We start from the raw sequence: 20,566 nt of genomic DNA, 5'->3' as shown, positions 1-20,566 counted from the left end.
GTATGGTGATGCTAAACCATACTTCCTGGGAACTGGCCAAACTACAGCTTTCTCAAGTCAGACCTTCCTCATCCATTCACTGGAAAGCTCCCAGAGTGATGTGGCAGGGAAGAGAGCCAGGAGTTTCCCTAAAAGCTAGGCTATGTTTGCACCTGGTTTAACTGGGGAACTAAATTGGCAAACTGTGATTGGCATCATATTATGGTCTTGATCAACAAGGGAGACACAGTCAAAGGACTGTAGATCTGTGCTTTTCTGGGGAGAAGGGATTAGTATTGAATTGATCCCCTGGACATTCTGCCAGCTTCAGGGAAATCTGGGATGACCCCACTAATAACTCCACTTATAGCCTATTTCAGTATCATTCCTATTGCTCCAAGAGAAGATTTGCTTTCAATGCATGGTTTAGTGGATTTTATGATACCGAGTGGCCAGCTAGCTGGCCGGGGGATGTGGTGGGCTTTTGTCTGTAGCCACCTGGCCTCGGCATTGCCCCAACCTCCCCCTTGATGCTGTGATAGAGCCCTTACCCGAGAATGCAGGATCTTCAACAGCTCAGGTGTAAGCTCTGCCCAGTTAGACAAAGCCACTCGCTCAGACCGCTCTCTCACTGGAGGAATCTCTCCACGGGACATAGCCCCGAAATAACTACAAGAAAAAAAGTTAGGGGGTGGGGAGAACATCCTACACTCCAGTGGCCTCTGGCTGCTTTGAGAACCCCTGCCCCTTTTTCTTGAGGGAAGGGGATGGAGGAAAGAACATTTGTTAGGGGCTTCTATATGCCAGACATTTTGTTTAGTTCATTTATGTACAGGAAAAGTCTGAATGTGTTACCTGCCATTCAAGGTATAAAGAACACTTAGGGAGTAAAAAGATTTGTTTGTCTCTAAGGATGAGGAATAATCAATAAAAATTTTGGTATGGAATTCCCTGAGATTTTTTTCCCAGTCACTCCTCCCCTAAGTGTTTTATATACACACGTGTGTGTACAGACACACATATACATACACATATACATACATATAATAGGAGGTATAGAATATGTATGTATTATACATTATATAGAAGATAATATATATGACATATAATATATATGCACATAATACATATGTAATACATAATATAGCAGTAATTTGTGTTTCTATCATATTATATAAAATACATATTATTATATAATATATAATATGTACATACATATACGTAAATATACATATACATAGATTATATATTATATGCATTATATATATATATATAATAGGAGTTAGAAAAATATCATTGTTATTTTAAATCCCCCACTTTCCTTTATGGAAGAAGAATCCTGGTACCTAGAGGAACTATTTTTCAATCATAAAATCTTTATTTTCAGTAACATGGCTATTGACATGCTTAAAGTTGATTATTAGGTAGTGAGTAATATGTAATATATAATCTTGGTAGTGGGTAATCTAGAAAGTGGGTAATATGTAATCTTGGTAATATGTAATATGCAATCTTGGAAAAAATTTGGAAGAGCACTAAAGTGACATGTACAAGAAAGGGGAGGAGGGGGTTGCTCTTGGGGTGAGCTAGGAAAGGTTTCCAGCTGGAGGTCATGAGGCTTGGGCTTCAAGGGGGAAGAGAGAGAAGGTTGGCAGGGCACTGAGGGAGGCTCAGGTGAGAAGACAAGCCACGGAAGGGTTGAGATGATCTTATGTGGGGTGTATGAAGTAAAACTCTTCTCAATCTTTCCTCAAAAATTTTAATAAAATCTGCCTGCTCACTGACGCTTCGTGGAGTGGACTCTGAGTACAATGTGGAAAAAATACCGAGTCTTGTTTCAGGATTGGTATTAGATAAAAAGGGCTGGGGCACCTGGGGCTCCGCTGGTTAAGCATCCGACTCTTGGATTCGGCTCAAGTCCTGATCTCATGGCTCTTGGAATTGAGCCCGGTGTTGGGCTCCTCGGTCGGCAGGAGTCTGCTTGGATATCCTCTCCCTCTGCCCTTCCCCCCACCCCCTCTCAAATAAATAAATCTTTTTTAAAAAAGATAAAAAGGGCTGCCTGTAGCAGGGAATGGACATAGGAGTTGACACATGGGTCACCAATGCTATCTGGAAGGGTCTGTCTCCATCAAAAGCCTTGTTATTAACAGTCCCTGGATCACATGCTCTGCCCCTCTCTGCTTTAGTTTTCATGAATGCATTTTTTTTCATTATTTTTCTCCAGATCCAGGTAGTATAAAAAGAATAACAGAGGGAATTTTGTAGAAGCCCATATTAGGGTCAAGCCATACAATAATGGGGATAAACCACTGCCTGTCTCTGGGCCACAGAGCAATGCAGAGCTAAAGCTACAAGGACAAAACAACGCTTTCCAGGTACCCCTTGGAGGCCAGCAGCAGGGAGGGCAGAAGAAATACAGTCTGGATACCTTTTATCATGCGCGTGAGCAATTTCCACAGACAGACCAGGGTTGGGGTAGGTGTGGGTGCAGGGTGACAACAGGAGCGGGCTATAGAGACTTGAGTGGCATAAATAGGAGAGACAGAAACACAGCACATCATTTGACAGAAGTGACTGCCCCAGTACAGAGTGATACTCAGCAGCAATGTCTTTGGATTTTTCAGCCAAGTTGGTGAGAGAATGTGGAAATGAGGTCGAAGTCATGGATTTAGTCCTCTGTGCATTATTTAGCTTCATTTGCAATGAACAATTCCACGGTTATTCACGGATGTTACAAATCCGTGTGGTCACACATACCGCAGGGCAAGTTTATGTCCTGCTGATGTCTGGGAGGTGATCTCTTCACGGACAGCACATATGCAGGGAAATTCTTGCTTGTGATGAATTAAGCACATATTTTGTCTTGGAAATACTTTGTGGAGTTTCTAAAGTGCTGATGGCTTGTGAGTCTCATAAAACCATCTGATAAATGCTTTTCATGTCTGAATAGATGGAGAGTGCTCTCGGGTCATGCTCTCCTTTTACATTGTAGTTAAACTACAAACTGATTCTTTGCGGATATCTAAAAAATTTATAGCACATGATACAAAATGGGAGCAAGCAGGCTACAACAGTGGAATGTTTTCTCCCATAAATGTTAGGGACAATTGCAAGAAATGTCATTTTCCTTGTTATAAAACAGCAGCATAATAAAATGGGGGGTTAAACTATTGTGTAAGTGTAAAACAAAGTCTGTCTGAGTATGCCAAAAGAAATTAGTCTTACGATGCCAAAGTGCAGTCTTGGAGAGAATATATAAAATTTAGACTGGAAAACTAAACAGTGTTCATTACTAGCAAAGCAACCCCATTATGTCCCTTTTTACGAGCACTACTGGCTTATTTTCCTTCCATCTGTAAAAGCTTCATCCTCAATACACCTCCTGCTGAAGACATTCTCCCTTCCTCCCGCCCACCAGCTAGGCTCAACTGCATCTCTGACTCCCCTTCTCCCGCTGAAAGCTACTAAGGAGGTCATCATTAAGCAGTAAAACTAGCCTGAAAATGATCCGGGAGGTATGGTTCCCAGCTGCTGCCTCAAGCCCCAGATCCCCAGTTTCAAGCGGGCATGTGTGCCTAAGAAACAATTTCATAGCTGCGAGGCTTTCCGTGCAAAGCTGTTTCATGCCGGGCCAGCAGCGAGCCCTCGCTGGGTAAGCTCGTTCACTGAACAGCCTCTGGAGGTCGCTCCTGAAAGGGGGCACCTGAGTTTGAGCCACAGTGTTTGCAGCCCGGCCCGCGCTCCTCCTGCCCTCAGCACTCAGTGTTGCCTCCTCTCTCTCCAGAGTGCAATGTGCACTGCGTGGACGTCTACATGTTGAGGGAGCAAATGAGTTCAAAAAACACTAAATAACAATTTGCCCAAAGACAAGCTACAGTACGTCTCTGGTTGGGGCAAGAATGAGCTTGATCGGCAGTGGAGGAAGGTGTCCCAAAAAGGAGGAAGGTGTCCCAACCGCAGAGGAGAGCCAGCTGGGACTGAGCGCGCACCGGCCAACCTGCGGCCTCGGCGCCCCCTCCCCGAGGCGCGCTGCTGCCCTCTAGTGGTGAGGCCGGAGACCAGGCCCCGGTTCGGACCAGGGAAGGCAGGCGGGGCTGCCGAGGGGCTCCCAGCGCTTCTTTCCGCGGGGACCGGGGAGGGCGTGCAGGGACCGCACCAGGTGCGTGTGCCGCCGGGTTGTGGGACTCTAACTCCTGCTGAGCGCCCCAGGACACTCGGCCGATTGCTCTGGCGTCCTATCGCTCAGTCTGGGTCGCTTCGGGAAGGGCGACCCACCCTCACCCACTCTCACCCACCCTCACCCAGTGTGATGTATTTATGTATGGATTTTAAAGCACCAAAGCAATTCGAGAGCTGAATACAACAAAGCTGATGCTAATCAGTCCCGACTCCCAGGCTGCAGCCATGACAACCTCCTCGGTTTTCGCGAGGACCTCCCCTCCTCCACGCCCCGCCTCCACCTCCAACGGGAACCTGGGGATGAGGTGAAGGGTACTTACTCCGCCGCCCACTGGATGAGATCCTGCGGCTGGGTCCGAATGGCGGCTTTGGTGAATTGCTTCAGCAATTCCGGCAGCTCCGGGGGGATGCATATTTGCTTATCTGTCTGAGGCATTGATTGGTCGACCTAATGGCAGGGGAAAGATAAATAAATAAATAAATAAATAAACTGGGAATCTTTGAATCATAAAACGACAGGAATCCTCGACCGGAGGCCACCCAGCCTCTGTTTGACACTCTCCATACCGGGCAGTTCACTACCTCGCAAGGTGTACGCATTCTATTGTTAACACAATTCCAAAGTTAGAGAATGGGTTACTAATCGTTGCTTTTTGTTCTTGTAAATAATTACGCCCTTTATATAAAAACCACACAATAGTTCTTCATTTAAATAGTAGAGATCAGCAAGAAGTAAGCAAAAATATTCCTTAATGATGTCACCCCCCAAATATTGGATGTCTCCTTCCAGAATTTTTTCAATGTAAATATATATGTGCTTGTATAAATAGAAACGGGGTCATGAGTATCTTCCATGTTACACACACACACACACACACACACACTTCTTATGGCAGAGTAAGTTGTAGCAAAATTTACTCTGTGAATCCTCTATTATTTGATATTAGGTTATTTCCAAATAAAAATGATCATTAAACAGCCGTTTGGTGAATATCTCTCCTTACATCTGCATGTTTTTATCTTTTTTAATTGTAAAAGAGAAAACTTGTATATTTCATTCAAAAAGTTCCAGGACAAATTGAAAGAAAACATAAAAATCCATAGATGGTATACAAACAGCAGATTAAAAGATTTTGTCTGCTGTTAGTAGAAAAAAAGAGACTAGATAATCCAAAAAGCCCCCCATCTTCAAAACACCTACATGTTAGACAAATCCCGGCAAACACATCCTTTAGATTAGAATGCCTTGCCGAACTTGGAAGGAAGTGAGGGAAATCCTTAAAAATGCCAAATAAATCGAGTAAAGCAGAAACCAGACTGGTAAGCAAATGAAGAAAGTAAGGGGCAAATGTAGATGCCAGGAACTTGACCCTTTCAGACAAATGATCAGGCAAGTTGCAAACAGACCAGGTCAAAGGCCCACAAAAGGTGAACAACTAAACTGCAGGACTCTCTTACTCCCACCCCCAAATCTGAGACCCTCCAAGGTTCACACATCCTCAATATAAACAGTAAAAATATCTGCCTGGGGCAGGGGGAAATGTGTCTACATTGTTGCTTCTTCTTGGGGGCTAGATGGTCTCCCACGAGTCTTGCCAGGAACTAGGTCTAAGTTTTAGATTTATACCACTGACCTTGTTGGGAAATCCCAAGACAAGAAACTAAAGTGGCCTGAGATTGGTGGTAAAGGGGCCTCAGGCTGGGAGTACTCCATTCTCATTTACTGAATGTTCTTTTATTTGAAGGAAGAAGAGTACAAAGATGTTGGTTGAGTTTAGACTTTGTAAAAATTCAAGTATGTGTAGTAAAATTTCAAAAGTAATTACTATAAAAATAATAAAACCAGCAAACCAGTAGAAAGGAGAAAAGGAATTAAAAACAACAACAACAACAAAACAACTTGATCAACCCACAAGAAGACAAGAAAGGAGTGGGGAGAGCATAGGAAAAGCGGATGAACAACATGATAGAAAGGAATCCATGTATATTAGTAATCACAATAAAAATAAATGGTCTTAGCGTGGCCATTAAAATGTAGAAATTGTCAGACGAGATTTTTTAAAAATCCAACTATGGGCACATCTGAAAAGACCTAAGGACACAGAAAGACTGAAAGTGAAAGGATATATGGATAAATAGGCAAATAAAACCAAAAGAAAGTTGATGTAGACATGTTGATACCAGACAGGAGATAAGGAGGGTCGTAATGATAAAAGCTTCAATTCATTGAGAACACAGCGCAGTTCTCAGTGAGTATGCTGCAGACATCACTATGGGTAAATCTAGCAATGCTGGATGGAAAGGAAATATACTGTGTAGGGTTACATATACATGTTATTTATTTATTTAGAGAGCAAGTGGGGGGAGGGGCAGAGGGAGAGGAAGAGAGAGAATCTCAAGTAGACTCCCCTAAGGACAGAGCTTGATGCAGGGCTCAATCCCATGACCCTGAGATCGTGACCTGAGCCGAAATCAAGAGTCAGACACGTAACTGACTGAGCCACCCAGGTTCCCCTATGCATTTTATTTTCTAGGTATGAAGTATTTCACAATTTAAAAGTTACCATTACAAATTGATTGTTTCTGGGAACTTTTCAATCCATTTTATCTAGCAAAGGGCTCATATTTTTGCTCATACTGTCGGGAAATATATATATATATATAATTGTGGTTAAATACACATGACAAAATTTACCATTGTAACCACCTTTAAGTGGTATGGTTCAGAAGCATTAAATGCATTCTCATTGTTGGGCGCCCATCACCACCAACCATCTCTAGGACTTTTTCATCTTCTCAAACTGAAACTGTGTACCAATTTAACAATAATTCTCCATTTCCCCCTCCGTGAGCTCCTGGCAACCACCATTCTGCTTTCTGTATTTATGAATTTGACTACTCTAGGTACTTCATATAAGTAGAATTACATAGTATTTGCTCTTTTGTATCTGGCTTATTTCACTTAATATAATGTCCTCAAGATTCACCCACATTGTAGAGTGCGTCTGATTTTCTTCCCCTTTTAAAGCTAAATAATATTCCATTGTATATATATATACCACATTCATCTGTTGTTGAGCATTTGGGGTTTTTTTTGTTTTTTTTTTTTGTCTTTTGGCTATTGTGAATAATGCTGCTATGAACTGGGTATACGAATATCTTTTCAAGTCCCTGCTTTCAATTCTTTTGGGCATATACCCAGAAGTGGGATTGCTGGATCAGATGGTAATTCTATTTTTGACTTTTTGAGGCAGTGCCAGACTGTTCTTTCAAAGAAGCTGCACCTTAGACTATTTGTATATATTTTGACAGGATCTTTTAGTTATGCAATTGTTTTATTTCTATTCTAAAGGTTAAATGGCCTTACATAAATGAAAAGATGGCCCAACCCTAATTAACTAGGCTTCCGGGATAACAATAACAATGATAACCCTTGGTCAGTACAGAGCAGATTTAAGCAAAGCCTTTACCCCGTGCCTCTTCTAAGAACATTCTGTGATCTCTCTCCATTTTTGGCCAATCTCTTTTTCTCCATGATCAGTCCTTCTTTAACCTCTTGCAATTCTTTCTGCTCTCTCACCACCCCATTTTTCCGTTAAAAGTCATCAGTTACATCTATTAACTTCTGGCCTGTGCCAGATACTATGTTAAGTATTCTGGATACATTTTCTCACTTAATTCTCAAAATATCCCTATGAGGTAGTCTTTATTATCACCATTTTAGAGATGATGAAACTGAGAGAGAGAATAAAACTTTTGAAATGACACATAGCCCATAAGTGACAGAGGCAGGATTTGAACACACACACAGTCTGATGCGGGAGGTGCCCCGTTAAACATGAGTGTCCTTTCCTTCTTGAGGCTTTCTCTTCCTTTGATGGCAGATACCATTCTTCTTTTTCTATTTTCCTTCGCACTCCTCCTGTCACTGTAACTTTTTTCCTCTTTCCTCGTGTTAAACATGAGTTTGCAATCTTCCCAAAGCTCAGTCTTCAGCATTCTGAGCTTATGTCTTTCTGTCACTCTTTTTGGAGAGCTCACATCCTCTCCTAGCTTCATCCAATCCGGTGTTGATTATACTTGTTCTTCCATCCCCTGACCTCTCACCCGTGCTTTTGTTTTTCACTTCCTACTGCCTCCAAGACACATCTCCACCACAATTTATTCTCCATCTCCCAACTAAGTCCCCTTCCCAAATTTGTGTCTGAACATCATGGCACTATTTTCTCAGTCGTTTGGCCTCAAAGCCTGGGGCCATCCATTCTCTTCAATCTCTTGAATCTCACGAAATCCCATGGATATTTCCTTTGAAATGTGTCTCCAATTCATCCCTTCCTCTCTATTTCTACTCCTTTTATTCTGGTTCAGCCCCTCATCACCTACTGTGCAGCCTCCTAACCGGTATCCCTGTCTCAGGTCATTCCCTGGTCTATTCTGAGTGTGTCCAGATCTATCTTCTATGCTGCTGTTAATAGGTCAGAGAGCCCTGCTCAAAAATGGCAATCATATCCATCCTGACTTTCAAGGTTCTCTACGATTTACACACAATTTTAAATTAGAAATTTTCTGCTAGTACTTACCAACACAAATTTCCAACACGTAGTCTACTCTGGCATCCTTCCAATCCTTCCAGATTATATATCTGAAGGTTGGCACTTGCTCATCCATTGTTAACAGAACTCTATCTTGCTTTTCTATTTCCCTCAGGATGTTGCTAATTCTGTCTGGTTTACTCGAAGTGCTCTCTTTTTTTCCATCTATTCAAACTCTACACACCCCTAAGGTTCATCTTGAGTCCTACTATGCCATAAGCCTTCCTAGAAAACTCGAGAATCATCAGGTATTATTTGTAATACACATTTTACCATTTCATCCCATTCTGCCTTTTTTTTTTTTTAAGATTTTATTTATTTATTTGACAGAGACACAGCGAGAGAGGGAACACAAGCAAGGGGAGTGGCAGAGGGAGGGGGAGAAGGAGGCTTCCCGAGGAGCAGGGAGCCTGATGCGGGGCTCGATCCCAGGACCCTGGGATCATGACCCGAGCTGAAGGCAGACGCTCAACCATCTGAGCCACCAAGGCACCCCCCTCTCCCATTCTGCCTTTTACAGATCTCTACAGCTGAGCTTTCCACAAGTGGCCATGGCAGAATGGGTTACAGGTGTCTCCAGGAGAGACTGATGGCTGTAAACTTTTTATAGTGATACAAAATTTACAACCATTTTACAACCATTTGCTGATTTAGAACACCTGAAATTATATTCGGAAACAGTTGGGCTCAGTCAGTAAACTTCCAGATTTCAGTAATTATTGTTTTTGTGCTTAAGGTTTTATGCATAACACCTGCCAGAGGAGATGCTTGTATATAGGGTTTTCCCCTTTATCCATCATGTTAGAACCATCTCCGTGAGTCTGCTTAATTTCACTTAATTATAATGTGTTTATTACCAGTGATAATCGTTTGTGCATATGTTTCAAATACGTAGTTCTTCATTTAATTTGCTTATTTTTTGTATTTTCTCCCAACAAAGAGGCATACGTGCTTCATCATTATCATCACCATTTGCTCTTTGTTTGAAATTGTGACTTGATTTATATAGTTAGTTATTCTTGGCTTTTGATGTAAAATATTCAAAATCTGATTCTTAATGAAATTTTGTAATGATATTACTTGTTTATAGAAATAAAAAATGTTTCTAAAAACAAATAATGATGGAAAATAATTTAATTGATTTAGTAAAGGGGTTTGAAGCTCTTTAATATCCCATGAAAAATATTTTTCAAAATATTTTAACTCCACTTGATTATAAGTAGTTGTTTATATGCTTAGAAATCTAGCACTTTGGGGCGCCTGGGTGGCTCAGTTGGTTAAGCGTCTGTCTTCAGCTCAGGTTCTGATCTCGGGGTCCTGGGATTGAGCCCCATGTTGCCACATGTGGGGCTCCCTGCTTGGTGGGGAGCCTGCTTCTCCCTCTCCCTCTGCCCTTCCCCCTCCTTGTGCTCAGGCTCTGGTTCGCGTGCGCGTGCTCTCCCTCTGCCTCTCAAATAAATAAATAAAATCTTTTTTAAAAAAGAAATCTAGCGGGACACCTGGGTGGCTCAGTCGGTTAAGCGTCTGCCTTCAGCTCAGGTCATGATCCCAGGGTCCTGGGATCGAGTCCCGCATTGGGCTCCCCGCTCTGCGGGGAGGCTGCTTCTCCCTCTGCCTCTCTCTCTCTCTCTCTCTCATGAATAAATAAATAAAATCTTTAAAAAAAAAAAGAAATCTAGCACTTTGATTATAAAATAATATTTTCAGAATTCCCACCTTACTTATCAAATGCTTAATTTTTCAAAATTTTATGTGATTTATTTTAAAATATTCATAAGAAAATGGACCACCTTATTTTCTTTGCAAATTGATTTGTTATGGTCAAAAAGGCCCATAGTCTCCTTAACATTTTCAATATATTATTTACTTTCCTACCATAAAGTATAACTTAAAATTAAGTAGTAATCATTTTTATTAACATCTATTATTTTTAGGATAATTTCAAATTTAGAGTTGTTTGCTCTGATAATTTTTTTCTTTGTCTGCCTCAGTATCTTATTTTCATGGAAAAGTTATCAAATGAGAAAATGGTGCCAGAAAAAATATGCCAGGGCCTTAACAGAAAATGTCTATATTACACAGATAGTTTCCTAAGAGGATAATTCTTAAAGTTTCTGGTCTCAGGACCCCTTAAAAGTTACTGAGGATCCCAAAGAGCTTTTGTTAATATGGGTTATATCTATCAATATTTATCATTTTAGAAATTAAAGCAAAAATTTAAATATTAATTTTAAAATAATAAATCCTTTACATATCAACATAAGTAACATTTCAATGAAAAGTAACTATAGTTTCCAGAAACAAAAAAAACCCTTAATGAGAAGGGGGCATTGTTTTACATTTTTTGCAAATCTCTTAATGTCTGGCTTAATATAAGATGGTCAGATTCTCATAACTGTTTTGCATTCAATCTGTTATAATATCACACATCATGTAGCTTCCGGAAAACTCCACTGTATACTCTTAAGGAAAAGAGTGAAGAAGGTATACCATGTCTTAATATTATTACAAAAATAGTTTTAATTTCAATGGACTCCTACTCACTAAAGTCTCAAGGCTCCTCTGAAGTCCCTTAAACCACACTTTGAAAACCACTGTTTTAGGAAACTGTTTACAACGGTATTTGCAACAGTAGTTTACATCAAATCAGATTCAAGAAGCTAATTAAAAGGTCCCATAATTAGGAACTAAAGCCAAAATATCTCCCACAATTATAGGATAACTCCTTTTACCAACCTGCCTGGGAAATGACCACACATCTGGGACCATATGAAGCCAAGGAAATATATAAATGCTACTCTGGAATAATACTCTTAGAAGATGCATTGATGACATTCTGTACAAGACTAATTAATCCAAGCATTTCCTTGCGGAGTGGTGAATCTGCGGATGTTAAGTCACTGTGTTCAGTTAATAGCACTAGTTAGAATCCCTGGAGAAGAATGCTTGGAAGAATGTGGATTGTTTTGCCAAAAAGTACCCAAACAAACTATTCAGGATGATGTATGTGGAGTAGTAACTAAGTACTTTAAAACAAATCAGATATTCTAGATTATGCAAGCACAGCAGTTCCTGCACTGGTGGGAAATCTGTGATGACAGAAATGTGGGAAGGCTTTCCATCTTATCTGCTCTTCATGTTCTCAATGCCTGGGATGCAAGGAAAACACTGTTTTGTCCACAATGAGCTCTTGTCTGTAGTTCCCCTGTAAATGTGAATTCCACCTTAAAGGATGTTACTAATAAAATCCAAGCCGTTCTGGTTCCCTCTGTTTTCAGCTTTATGTGAAGAAACTGCTGTTTCCTACCAACGTACTTAGGAAAGGAAAAGCTTTTTCTCTAGAGATTAGGAGCTAAAAGAAAAATTAAAAAAAAAAAGTCAATGATCTTTATTGCAGAGTTGTTGAGGAGAGTATTGTCTTCAGCAAATTGGCTTACTTGACATTTTTGAGCACCAGAATGAATTTAATCAAAATCTCAAGGAGTGTGTGAAAATAAGTATACCAACAATGCTCATGGGTTGAAAGGAAATGTAAGGTCACATGCAGTTCAGTGGGGAGTTTAACTGATATTCTAGCTTCAGTCCTAAAGAAGACTAGCAGCAAAACATCTGTTAAGTGTCACATTATTTGGAAATACATGATATGATAAAGTTCAAGCACATTAGAAATCTTTTCATGTAATCACGAGAATTTCAGTGAAAGAAGGAAGGAACTAAATGATCCAGATTCTGGTTAATAGTGAGAAAGGAGTTTCTGTCAATTGGAGAAAAATCAGTAAATACCCTTCTACTATTTTCCAAGACCCATCTGTGAGGCAAACTTTTCCACTGATGGTAGCTGTAAGAATTTGAAGAGAACATCATTGAAAGATTTTTGTCGGGAACCTCATGTATTCGTTTCAACACAAAACTTGATATAAAGCAAGCTCCTGATAGGAAAGCAAGCTTGACTTCTCTTTAAAAAGCTTTAAAATGTTTATTTGGGAGTTTCATTCAAATTAAACAGTTATATCTTTACTGTTACTCTGTATTTTACTTTTTATTATAATTATGTAATAAAAATATATTGACTTTTTGTATAAGCGCCATAAAAACCTCCCAATACCCTGCAGTTTACCCCAGTGTGTGCATTACATATATTTCTTTGTGTGCTATGACATGAAAAAGGTTGAGGAAGCTCAAGTACTTCTGTTGAAAAGCTTTTAAGTTTTCTTTCAGTGTTTAAGTTGCAGTGTTTTAAGATTCTGTGTTACAGAAGAAATTCTGGTGATTATTGAGATCAATTTCTAGTATACGCTGAGATTTATGTAATTTAAAAAGAATGTTCATTAGAAAGTAAACTGTAAAAATACTGGTTGTTAAAGGAAAAATTAGCTTCTAGTTTATATTGCTCACTTAGAGTATTAGAAGCCAGCAAGAAAGTTTGAGACAAATTAGCAAAGTGAATAAATGTCTTGTTTTTTGCAGGCAAATAGAATTCACAGAATATCCCACAGGCCAAAGACACCTGGTACTTTCTAAAGAAAACAGGAGCCCAGGGAAAGAAGTAGGAACATCTGACTAATCACTAGCAGAAACTCCCTTACTGAGGAAACATTCGAAGGCAGCGTAACTTTGTACTAATTTATTAATAGGAGCTGGGATTCTGTCATGAGAATTGAAATTGCTTGCTGGGTTGTTAAGCGGGGGGTTGTCTTTAAGATTTCTGACACCTATAAAACACCAAAGCATGAGCAAATTTTAAGATCGTCATGTGATTCTAAGATTGAGATCTGCTGAGTGAATTTGAAAGAATAGAAAAATTGTAATCTATTACTAATCTATTTTTATTTTATAAAACAGTAACAGTATAATAATCTTTACAATATCATCCAGGGCAGCACAACCCAACCACGCCTCTCCCTTACTCTCAAACTCCTTCACTCCTGCTTCTCCAACGATTCTATTTCTTATTTAATTTCCACTGAATGACTTTCCACCCAAGGCTGCATCCCTCCCAATTATTGTCCTCACTTTTAGAACACGAAGCCATTTCCTACCTGAGTGAGTCCAAGAATGTCAGAATGAATCCACACTGCAATCCTTTGCCTACCTTCATCTATCTAAACACATTTTCATGCTCCATTTGCATGCCCAGTATTAAATTTATATGTCAAAACTAAAACTAAAGTGTGTTTGGGGTACCGAAAATTTCTAATCTGTCATGCCACTGCTCTTTGACTACCAAAAGCCTTGCCGGCTTCTCTTGCCCCCAGTATAGTTGCTCTGTAAGGGTCAAGCACAATCCTCAGTCCACAGCCAGAGTTGCCAAATGGCCCCAGGGGAAAAAAATTGCTTGTGATTGTCAGCTCACCTTGGAGGGGCTCCATGCCCCCCTGGAATTTTAATCCATCTAGTCCTCATTGCTTCTAAAGCTCTCCACTCTCTATACAATGTTTTTAAAAATGTATTTTCCAGGGGTGCCTGGGTGGCTTAGTCGTGAAATGTCTGCCTTTGGCTCAGGTCATGATCCTAGGGTCCTGGGTGGGGAGCCTGTGAGTGGGGAGTGTATATATTTTTTTTTTATTTTTCCCTAGAGTTTTAAAAGTTGTTGCAGTTGGACTCCTGAGCTACTGTACCCTACTATATTCTAGCTGGAGATAAGGCCCATTTTCTTGGCTTCAACCAGAGCTCTACTCTGATGCCTCCCAAATTCCCATGGTAGACTCTCAACGACACTGCAGTTGTATCCACCAGCTACCTACTATAGAGTTCTCCTCTCCCATGAAAGCGCCCCAGACAGACTTTTACTCTCTCAATTGCCTTATCTGATGTATCATGGCCATTTTTGATCCATCTTTCTCTTTCATTCCCCACTTCAGTCCCTGATGAGCTTTTTTAAGAAAACTGTCAGTTAGGAAAACAAAAAGGAACACCTTTAAAAAAAAAGGGGGGGGGGGGCGGCTGGGTGGCTCAGTTGGTTGGGCTACTGCCTTCAGCTTGGGTCATGATCCTGGAGTCCCAGGATCGAGTCCCGCATCGGGCTCCCTGCTCGGCGGGGAGTCTGCTTCTCCCTCTGACCCTCCCCTCTCTCATGTGTGCTCTCTCTCACTCATTCTCTCTCTCTCAAATAAATAAATAAAATCTTTAAAAAAAAAAAAAAGGAGTTTGGGGAGTCTGGGTGGCTCAGACGATTAAGCATCTGCCTTTGGCTCAGGTCGTGATCCCAGAGTCCTGGGATCCAGCCCTGGATCTCCCTCTTCCCCTGTTCCTGCTCTCTCTTGATACCTCTCTCTCTCTCAAATAAATAAATTAAAAATATTTTTTAAAATAGAAATTAAAAAAAGGAAGGAGCTTAATTTGACTTACAATGTAGTTCAAGATCTTCAGTTTACCAACAAGAGAACTGATGTACAGAGAGATGAAGTGATTGGCACAGGGTAACAGTTTATGTTGGAGCAGATGCAAGAATCTGGGTCTACACTATTGCTCTCTTCACACTATATCGTACTGCCTCCTTCTCTCTAAATAATGCACTGACACATTATGGATTTTCTCTAGGACAACCCTTGTCTCAAATATTACATCCTGCTGTCCCCCTAAATCACTGAACTATCCTGAATATTCCCATTTGCATCATGAAAAGTACATTTTTAGCACGTTGAAGTGGAACAAAAATTATTTGTCAGAGTATGTCCTAATTTTTTGTCCTGGAAATATGGTAATTGTCTAACTATATTCCATACAGTTGCAGAGAATGGAAGGATGGCCAGCATAAGAAATGCCTACAAGCAGTTATTGCTCATTCATTATCTCATTTAATCTTCACAACACCCTATGGGTGGGAAGGTTCTAATATTATAATCATTTTCCCAATGCCAGGAAATTGAGGCTTAGTTTTCCCAGGTAACATGTCTTAGCACTCACATTATCACATCACTCTCAAAAATTTTTAGTGGATCTTCATTTCTTTTCTCATCAAAATGATGTACTGCCTGACTTCCAAGTTCTCCACAATTCATCTTATTCATATCAGCTTTGCCTCTCCAACTTTATTTCACAGAAATCTGGATCATTTTCTATCCGGGGCTTAATCCACGGTCAAGCCAACCTAGCAGCGGATGCCAACAGCAATATTGCTAAGAGCTGTCCTACCTGACCTTATCCTTTTTTTTGAGCAGGAGTTTTTGGCTTTGTTATCAGCAAATTTATCAAAATTGCTTATATATCATGCTAATACCACTTCTTGGAAGTTATGAGTTCCACATACTTATCATTTCACAAGTGAACAGGTATCCCTTTTGATTTATCTTAACTTATCCATGCTCATATTTTAAATTCCCCATGTTCATATCATGGTCCACAAGCCCAGTGACACCATTTACAGACTGCCATATAAACTGTGCTCTCTAAAGTTGTGCAATACGTCCCCCAATTTGGGGATCTGGTGTACAAACCTGGGGCCACCTTAACACAATCTTTCATTAGTTGATTAGCCTTCATTTCTTCAGAGTGAAATGTCAGAATACTCCCACATCATTTTCCTCCTTTTACTTGGCCTCCCTACTTCTGATTTCATTATAGCATTCCTATGATTCAGAAACTCCAATATGTGAGGGCTTGGAGGGAACGCACCCTAGTTTTCAATATAAGAGAGAGCTATCAGGGCAGCTGCGTGGCTCAGTCTGTTAAGTGTCTGCCTTTGGCTCAGGTCATGATCCTGGGGTCCTGGGATCGAGCCCTGAGTCAGGCTCCCTGCTCGGTGGAGGGCTTGCTTCTCCCTCTCCCTCTGCTGCTCCCTCTATTTGTGCTCTCTCTCTCACTCTATCTCAAATAAATAAATAAAATCTTAAAAAAAAAAAGGAGAGGGCTATGTTTTTTTCCTGTTTCTTTTACCATTTCTGATGATGTTCAACATTACACTTGTCTCTTCCAACAAACTGTCCTTCATAGCTAGATGAGCTATAACAGCCATACTAGTGAAGAAGCACTCTTGGCTATTAGATAGGAGACCAGGATTCTGGCCCTAGGCCTATCTTTGACTAATTATGTGATCCTGAGCAAGTAATTACTCCAATAAAACCTTATGTATCAGGACTAGTGCTGAATAGTGGGATACGGAAATGAATGAGTCATACACCCTGCCCTCAGAGAGCTCCTAGGCTAGAAGAAGAGACTGATAGAAAAACAAGCGATTAAAATAGGATAAGTGTTGGGCACCTGGGTGGCTCAGTTGGTTAAGTGACTGCCTTTAGTTCAGGTCATGATCCTGGAGTCCCAGGATCGAGTCCCACATCGGGCTCCCCGCTCAGCGGGGAGTCTGCTTCTCCTTCTGACCCTCCCCCATCTCGTGCTCTCTCTCTCTCTCTCTCAAATAAATAAATAAAAACCTTTAAAAAAATAAAATAAAATAGGATAAGTGTTAAAAAGTCTGCATAGATAGAGGAAAACAGAATCTCCCAGATAAGACATCTAACACTGGCAGGTAGGAGAAAGTCATCAGAAAATACTTCCCGAAGAGTGATGATATTTGAATAGAGACTTGGGGAAGCCTGGTTTGTTCATTGCTGTATTCTCAGGCCCCAGAATAGTGCCAGGTATAGAGCAGGCACTCATTAAGCATCTGTTTACTGATGAGAACAAGGAGGGAATTTTTTTGTGGCCACGACTCCTTAGACGAAAGTGTGGAGGCATCAGAGAATGTGGCGAATTCAGGGAACTGTGAGTAATTATGGAGGGTTAGGGTGGGCGGAGCTGGAGTAGTTGTGCCTCGGCCTGGGACTATAGCCCAAGTCCAGAATATTGAAGGCCTGGGATGCTGTGCTAAGGCTTGAGAACTTTATCTTTTATTTATTTATTTATTTATTTGAGAGAGAGAATGAGATAGAGAGAGAATGAGAGGGGGGAGGGTCAGAGGGAGAAGCAGACTCCCTGCTGAGCAGGGATCCCGATGTGGGACTCGATCCCGGGACTCCAGGATCATGACCTGAGCCGAAGGCAGTCGCTTAACCAACTGAGCCACCCAGGCGCCCGAGAACTTTATCTTGAAGGCAATAGGGAGTCACTGAGGATTTAAGCACAAGAGTCACAAATCAGACTTGATGTTAGCTTGATATGCCAGTTATCAATTTGCCGCCTCTCAGCTCCAAATATACCCTGCGTTGCCTCTGCAGCAAAAATGGAATTAGGTCCTTTAAATATTTCTCCTTTGTCAGTTGGCACGTCAAACTCTGTCGGTAGGGATACTGGAGGAGGAAAGGGTTTCTCTTGTGGGATCCACATGCTCCACTTTTTGGGCATCAGGAGCATTTGTGGTTTCTGCAGTGCAGCAGTCCTGTAGTGCACAGCTCCTCCAGCCTCTGGTTCCTGCAGTGTGTGAGCTCTTGCATGTCTTACTGCTGTTGTACATGGCAGCCAGCGGTACCCAGGGGCCACCAGCTTCCCCGGCCCCTCTCTGGGGAAGCTGTGGAGCAGAGTGCTGCCACTAAGTTTGGGCAGAGAGCAATAATCACCCATGGTCATATTCTTTTCATAAATGGCTTCCTTGGCATTCTAGACTGTGGATTTTTGCCTGCCTGACACCTCACGAACTCTGGCCACGCCCTCTTTGACAAGCTCTTGGGAAGTCAGCTCCTTCTTGGGTGATCTGTCTCCAGGGTAATGGTTGCTCCTTATATGAGTGATTCCTGTATACTTTATTTTGTAGATTTTTTTTTTTAAAGATTTTATTTATTTATTTGACAGAGACAGAGATAGCGAGAGCAGGAACACAAGCAGCGGGAGTGCGAGAGGGAGAAGCAGGCTTCTCCCCGAGGAGGGAGCCGGATGTGGGACTCGATCCCAGGACCCTGGGATCATGACCTGAGCCGAAGGCAGACGCTCAACGACTGAGCCACCCAGGCGCCCGATTCCTGTATACTTTAGATCTCTCTTTACATCTTACTAGCTAATCTTCCATTACTCCAATCCCATTGTAGTTAAAAATTCTTTATGTTGAACTTTCTTTGTTAAGCTTGTATCTGATTTCTCTCTCTTGGACCCTGAAACACACACTGATCCATCAACAGCTGTATAGATGGGTTGAGGGGAGTGGAGTGAAGCTTCAGGCAGGGAGCCTGGTTAAAAGAATATGGCGGGACTTTTGGCAACAACTCTTGAGAGCATCATTGCCTTTTAGGAGTTGCAATGGGGAGGGATAAGAGAGGCAGGAGCTATAGGACTTGGTCACCACTGTGGGAGAAGGAGTGTAGGGTGACTCCCCACTGTTCAAGCTTGGATGACTGGGTCGATGGTGGCACTGTGGTAAATGGAAAACACTGAAGGAGGGGCAGGTCAGATTCTCCTCCCATGTTCCCTTTTACTCTCAGGAGTTCCATGTACTTTTGAGCCACAGACTTAGAATCATAGACTCGTTAGGTTGAAGAGGCACCAGAGCCCAGCTTTTCTGCCTTTGAGCAATATAGATCATTTGTTCACATCAGAGAAAAGAAGTGAAGAGAGGTCCATTTTATCTTAATAGTCCATGATTCTAATGTTTTATAAAGTGCTTTTCTACTCTTAAAGCTCTCAGTAGGGTAGGCCTTCCCCATTTATTTGTTCCAGGCCCCCACAACTCTTTAAAATTCAATAGATTTCCTTTTTTTTTGTGAAGCCTACATGCCTCCCAATGTGGAATGGCAGGTCAACGCATATGTGTTGGATGCTGAAGAATATAGGTCTTATCAAGTACGTGATATAGATTCGTTTCTGGAATTGCTTTTTTGGTTTTATTGGTGTAGGCTAGACAGAGCTTCAGTTATAATAACGAAAGGCTGCAGTTACATGAATTAAAGGCTCCAACACCAGAATCTCAGAGGCAATTTCTATGAACAGCTCTGGGAACCAAGGACCAGGGAATTGAATATACTTGTTTGGGCTTGGAATAGGAGATGGTGGGTTTTAGACACATGGTTACTCTTGCTTGGAATGAACCCCCCACTTTTTCACATGTTCTTAGATCTCAGCTCAGCTTTCCCTGACCTGTCAGTTCCATTACACTTTCCCAGAGCACCACTTACGTACCTCTCCTTGGCAGCATGTAGCTCTGCTCTAATTTCATAGTATTTGTGTAGTTCTTCGATTAACATCTGCCACCCCCAATAGACTAAACATGAGGGTAGGGACAGTCAGTTTCTGCTCACTATGGAATCCGTAATGCCTAGCCTGGAACACAGTCAGTGATCAATAGATATTAGGGAAATGAAAGATTGATAGCAGTTTTAAAGTGTTACTCACACCCATTAATCTTCATGACAATCCCCCCATAGATATGGGGGGAAAAAAGTGATTTGGCTAGTCTGGAGAGGGCTCTGATCCCAGATTCTGTTATGGTTTCAAATCACTGTCCTCTGTGTAAGAAATCATAAAATAGTAGCTCTGGGAACAAAACATACATACAGTTTGGGCAGAGAGCAATAATCACCCATGATCACATTCTCTTAAAGATCACAGCCCTCTCCTCTTGCTCTGTGAACAAGGAAGGATTCAGAATCCAGATGGGCCCATGGGCAGGACTCTTCCCCTCAGCCCCGCGCAGCCCTAGAGGCGCTCAGGGCACCTCCCTCCATCCACTTCCCCTCTAGGGTTGCTACCTGAGGCTCGCTCCCAAACGGGCTGTCTGATCCGAGGCGACACCTCGCGTCTGGCCTCAGGCGGGAGGCGTGGGGACAGATCCAGTCCCACGCACCCTTGGCGGAGGAGAAAGCCGCAGAACCTGGGCGGGGAAAGACGGTACCGGCTTCGGCCTCGAGGGACTGGGGAGGTGGGGCGGGACCAACCAGGCTTTGTTAGCGCTT

General features: G+C 41.7%; 1 protein-coding gene across 1 annotated transcript in view; it reads right to left on the bottom strand.

The window, feature by feature from the left end:
- LOC102744322 (ropporin-1) overlaps positions 1-20,563 on the bottom strand; it is a 28,063-nt gene extending 7,500 nt beyond the window's left edge. Inside the window, exons 1-3 of the mRNA XM_006737257.3 lie at positions 20,363-20,563; positions 4,482-4,609; positions 531-648 (exon numbers count right to left, since the gene is read on the bottom strand). Of these exons, the coding sequence (XP_006737320.1) occupies positions 531-648; positions 4,482-4,597 (234 nt within the window). The 5' untranslated portion in view covers positions 4,598-4,609; positions 20,363-20,563. The remainder of the gene's footprint in view (positions 1-530; positions 649-4,481; positions 4,610-20,362) is intronic.
- Positions 20,564-20,566: the final 3 nt, after the last annotated feature.

This window comes from Leptonychotes weddellii, chromosome 1 (genome assembly GCF_054177405.1).
Source record: "Leptonychotes weddellii isolate Sample4059 chromosome 1, ASM5417740v2, whole genome shotgun sequence".
NCBI lineage: Eukaryota > Metazoa > Chordata > Mammalia > Carnivora > Phocidae > Leptonychotes > Leptonychotes weddellii.
This window is presented reverse-complemented; position numbering and strand designations above follow the sequence as displayed.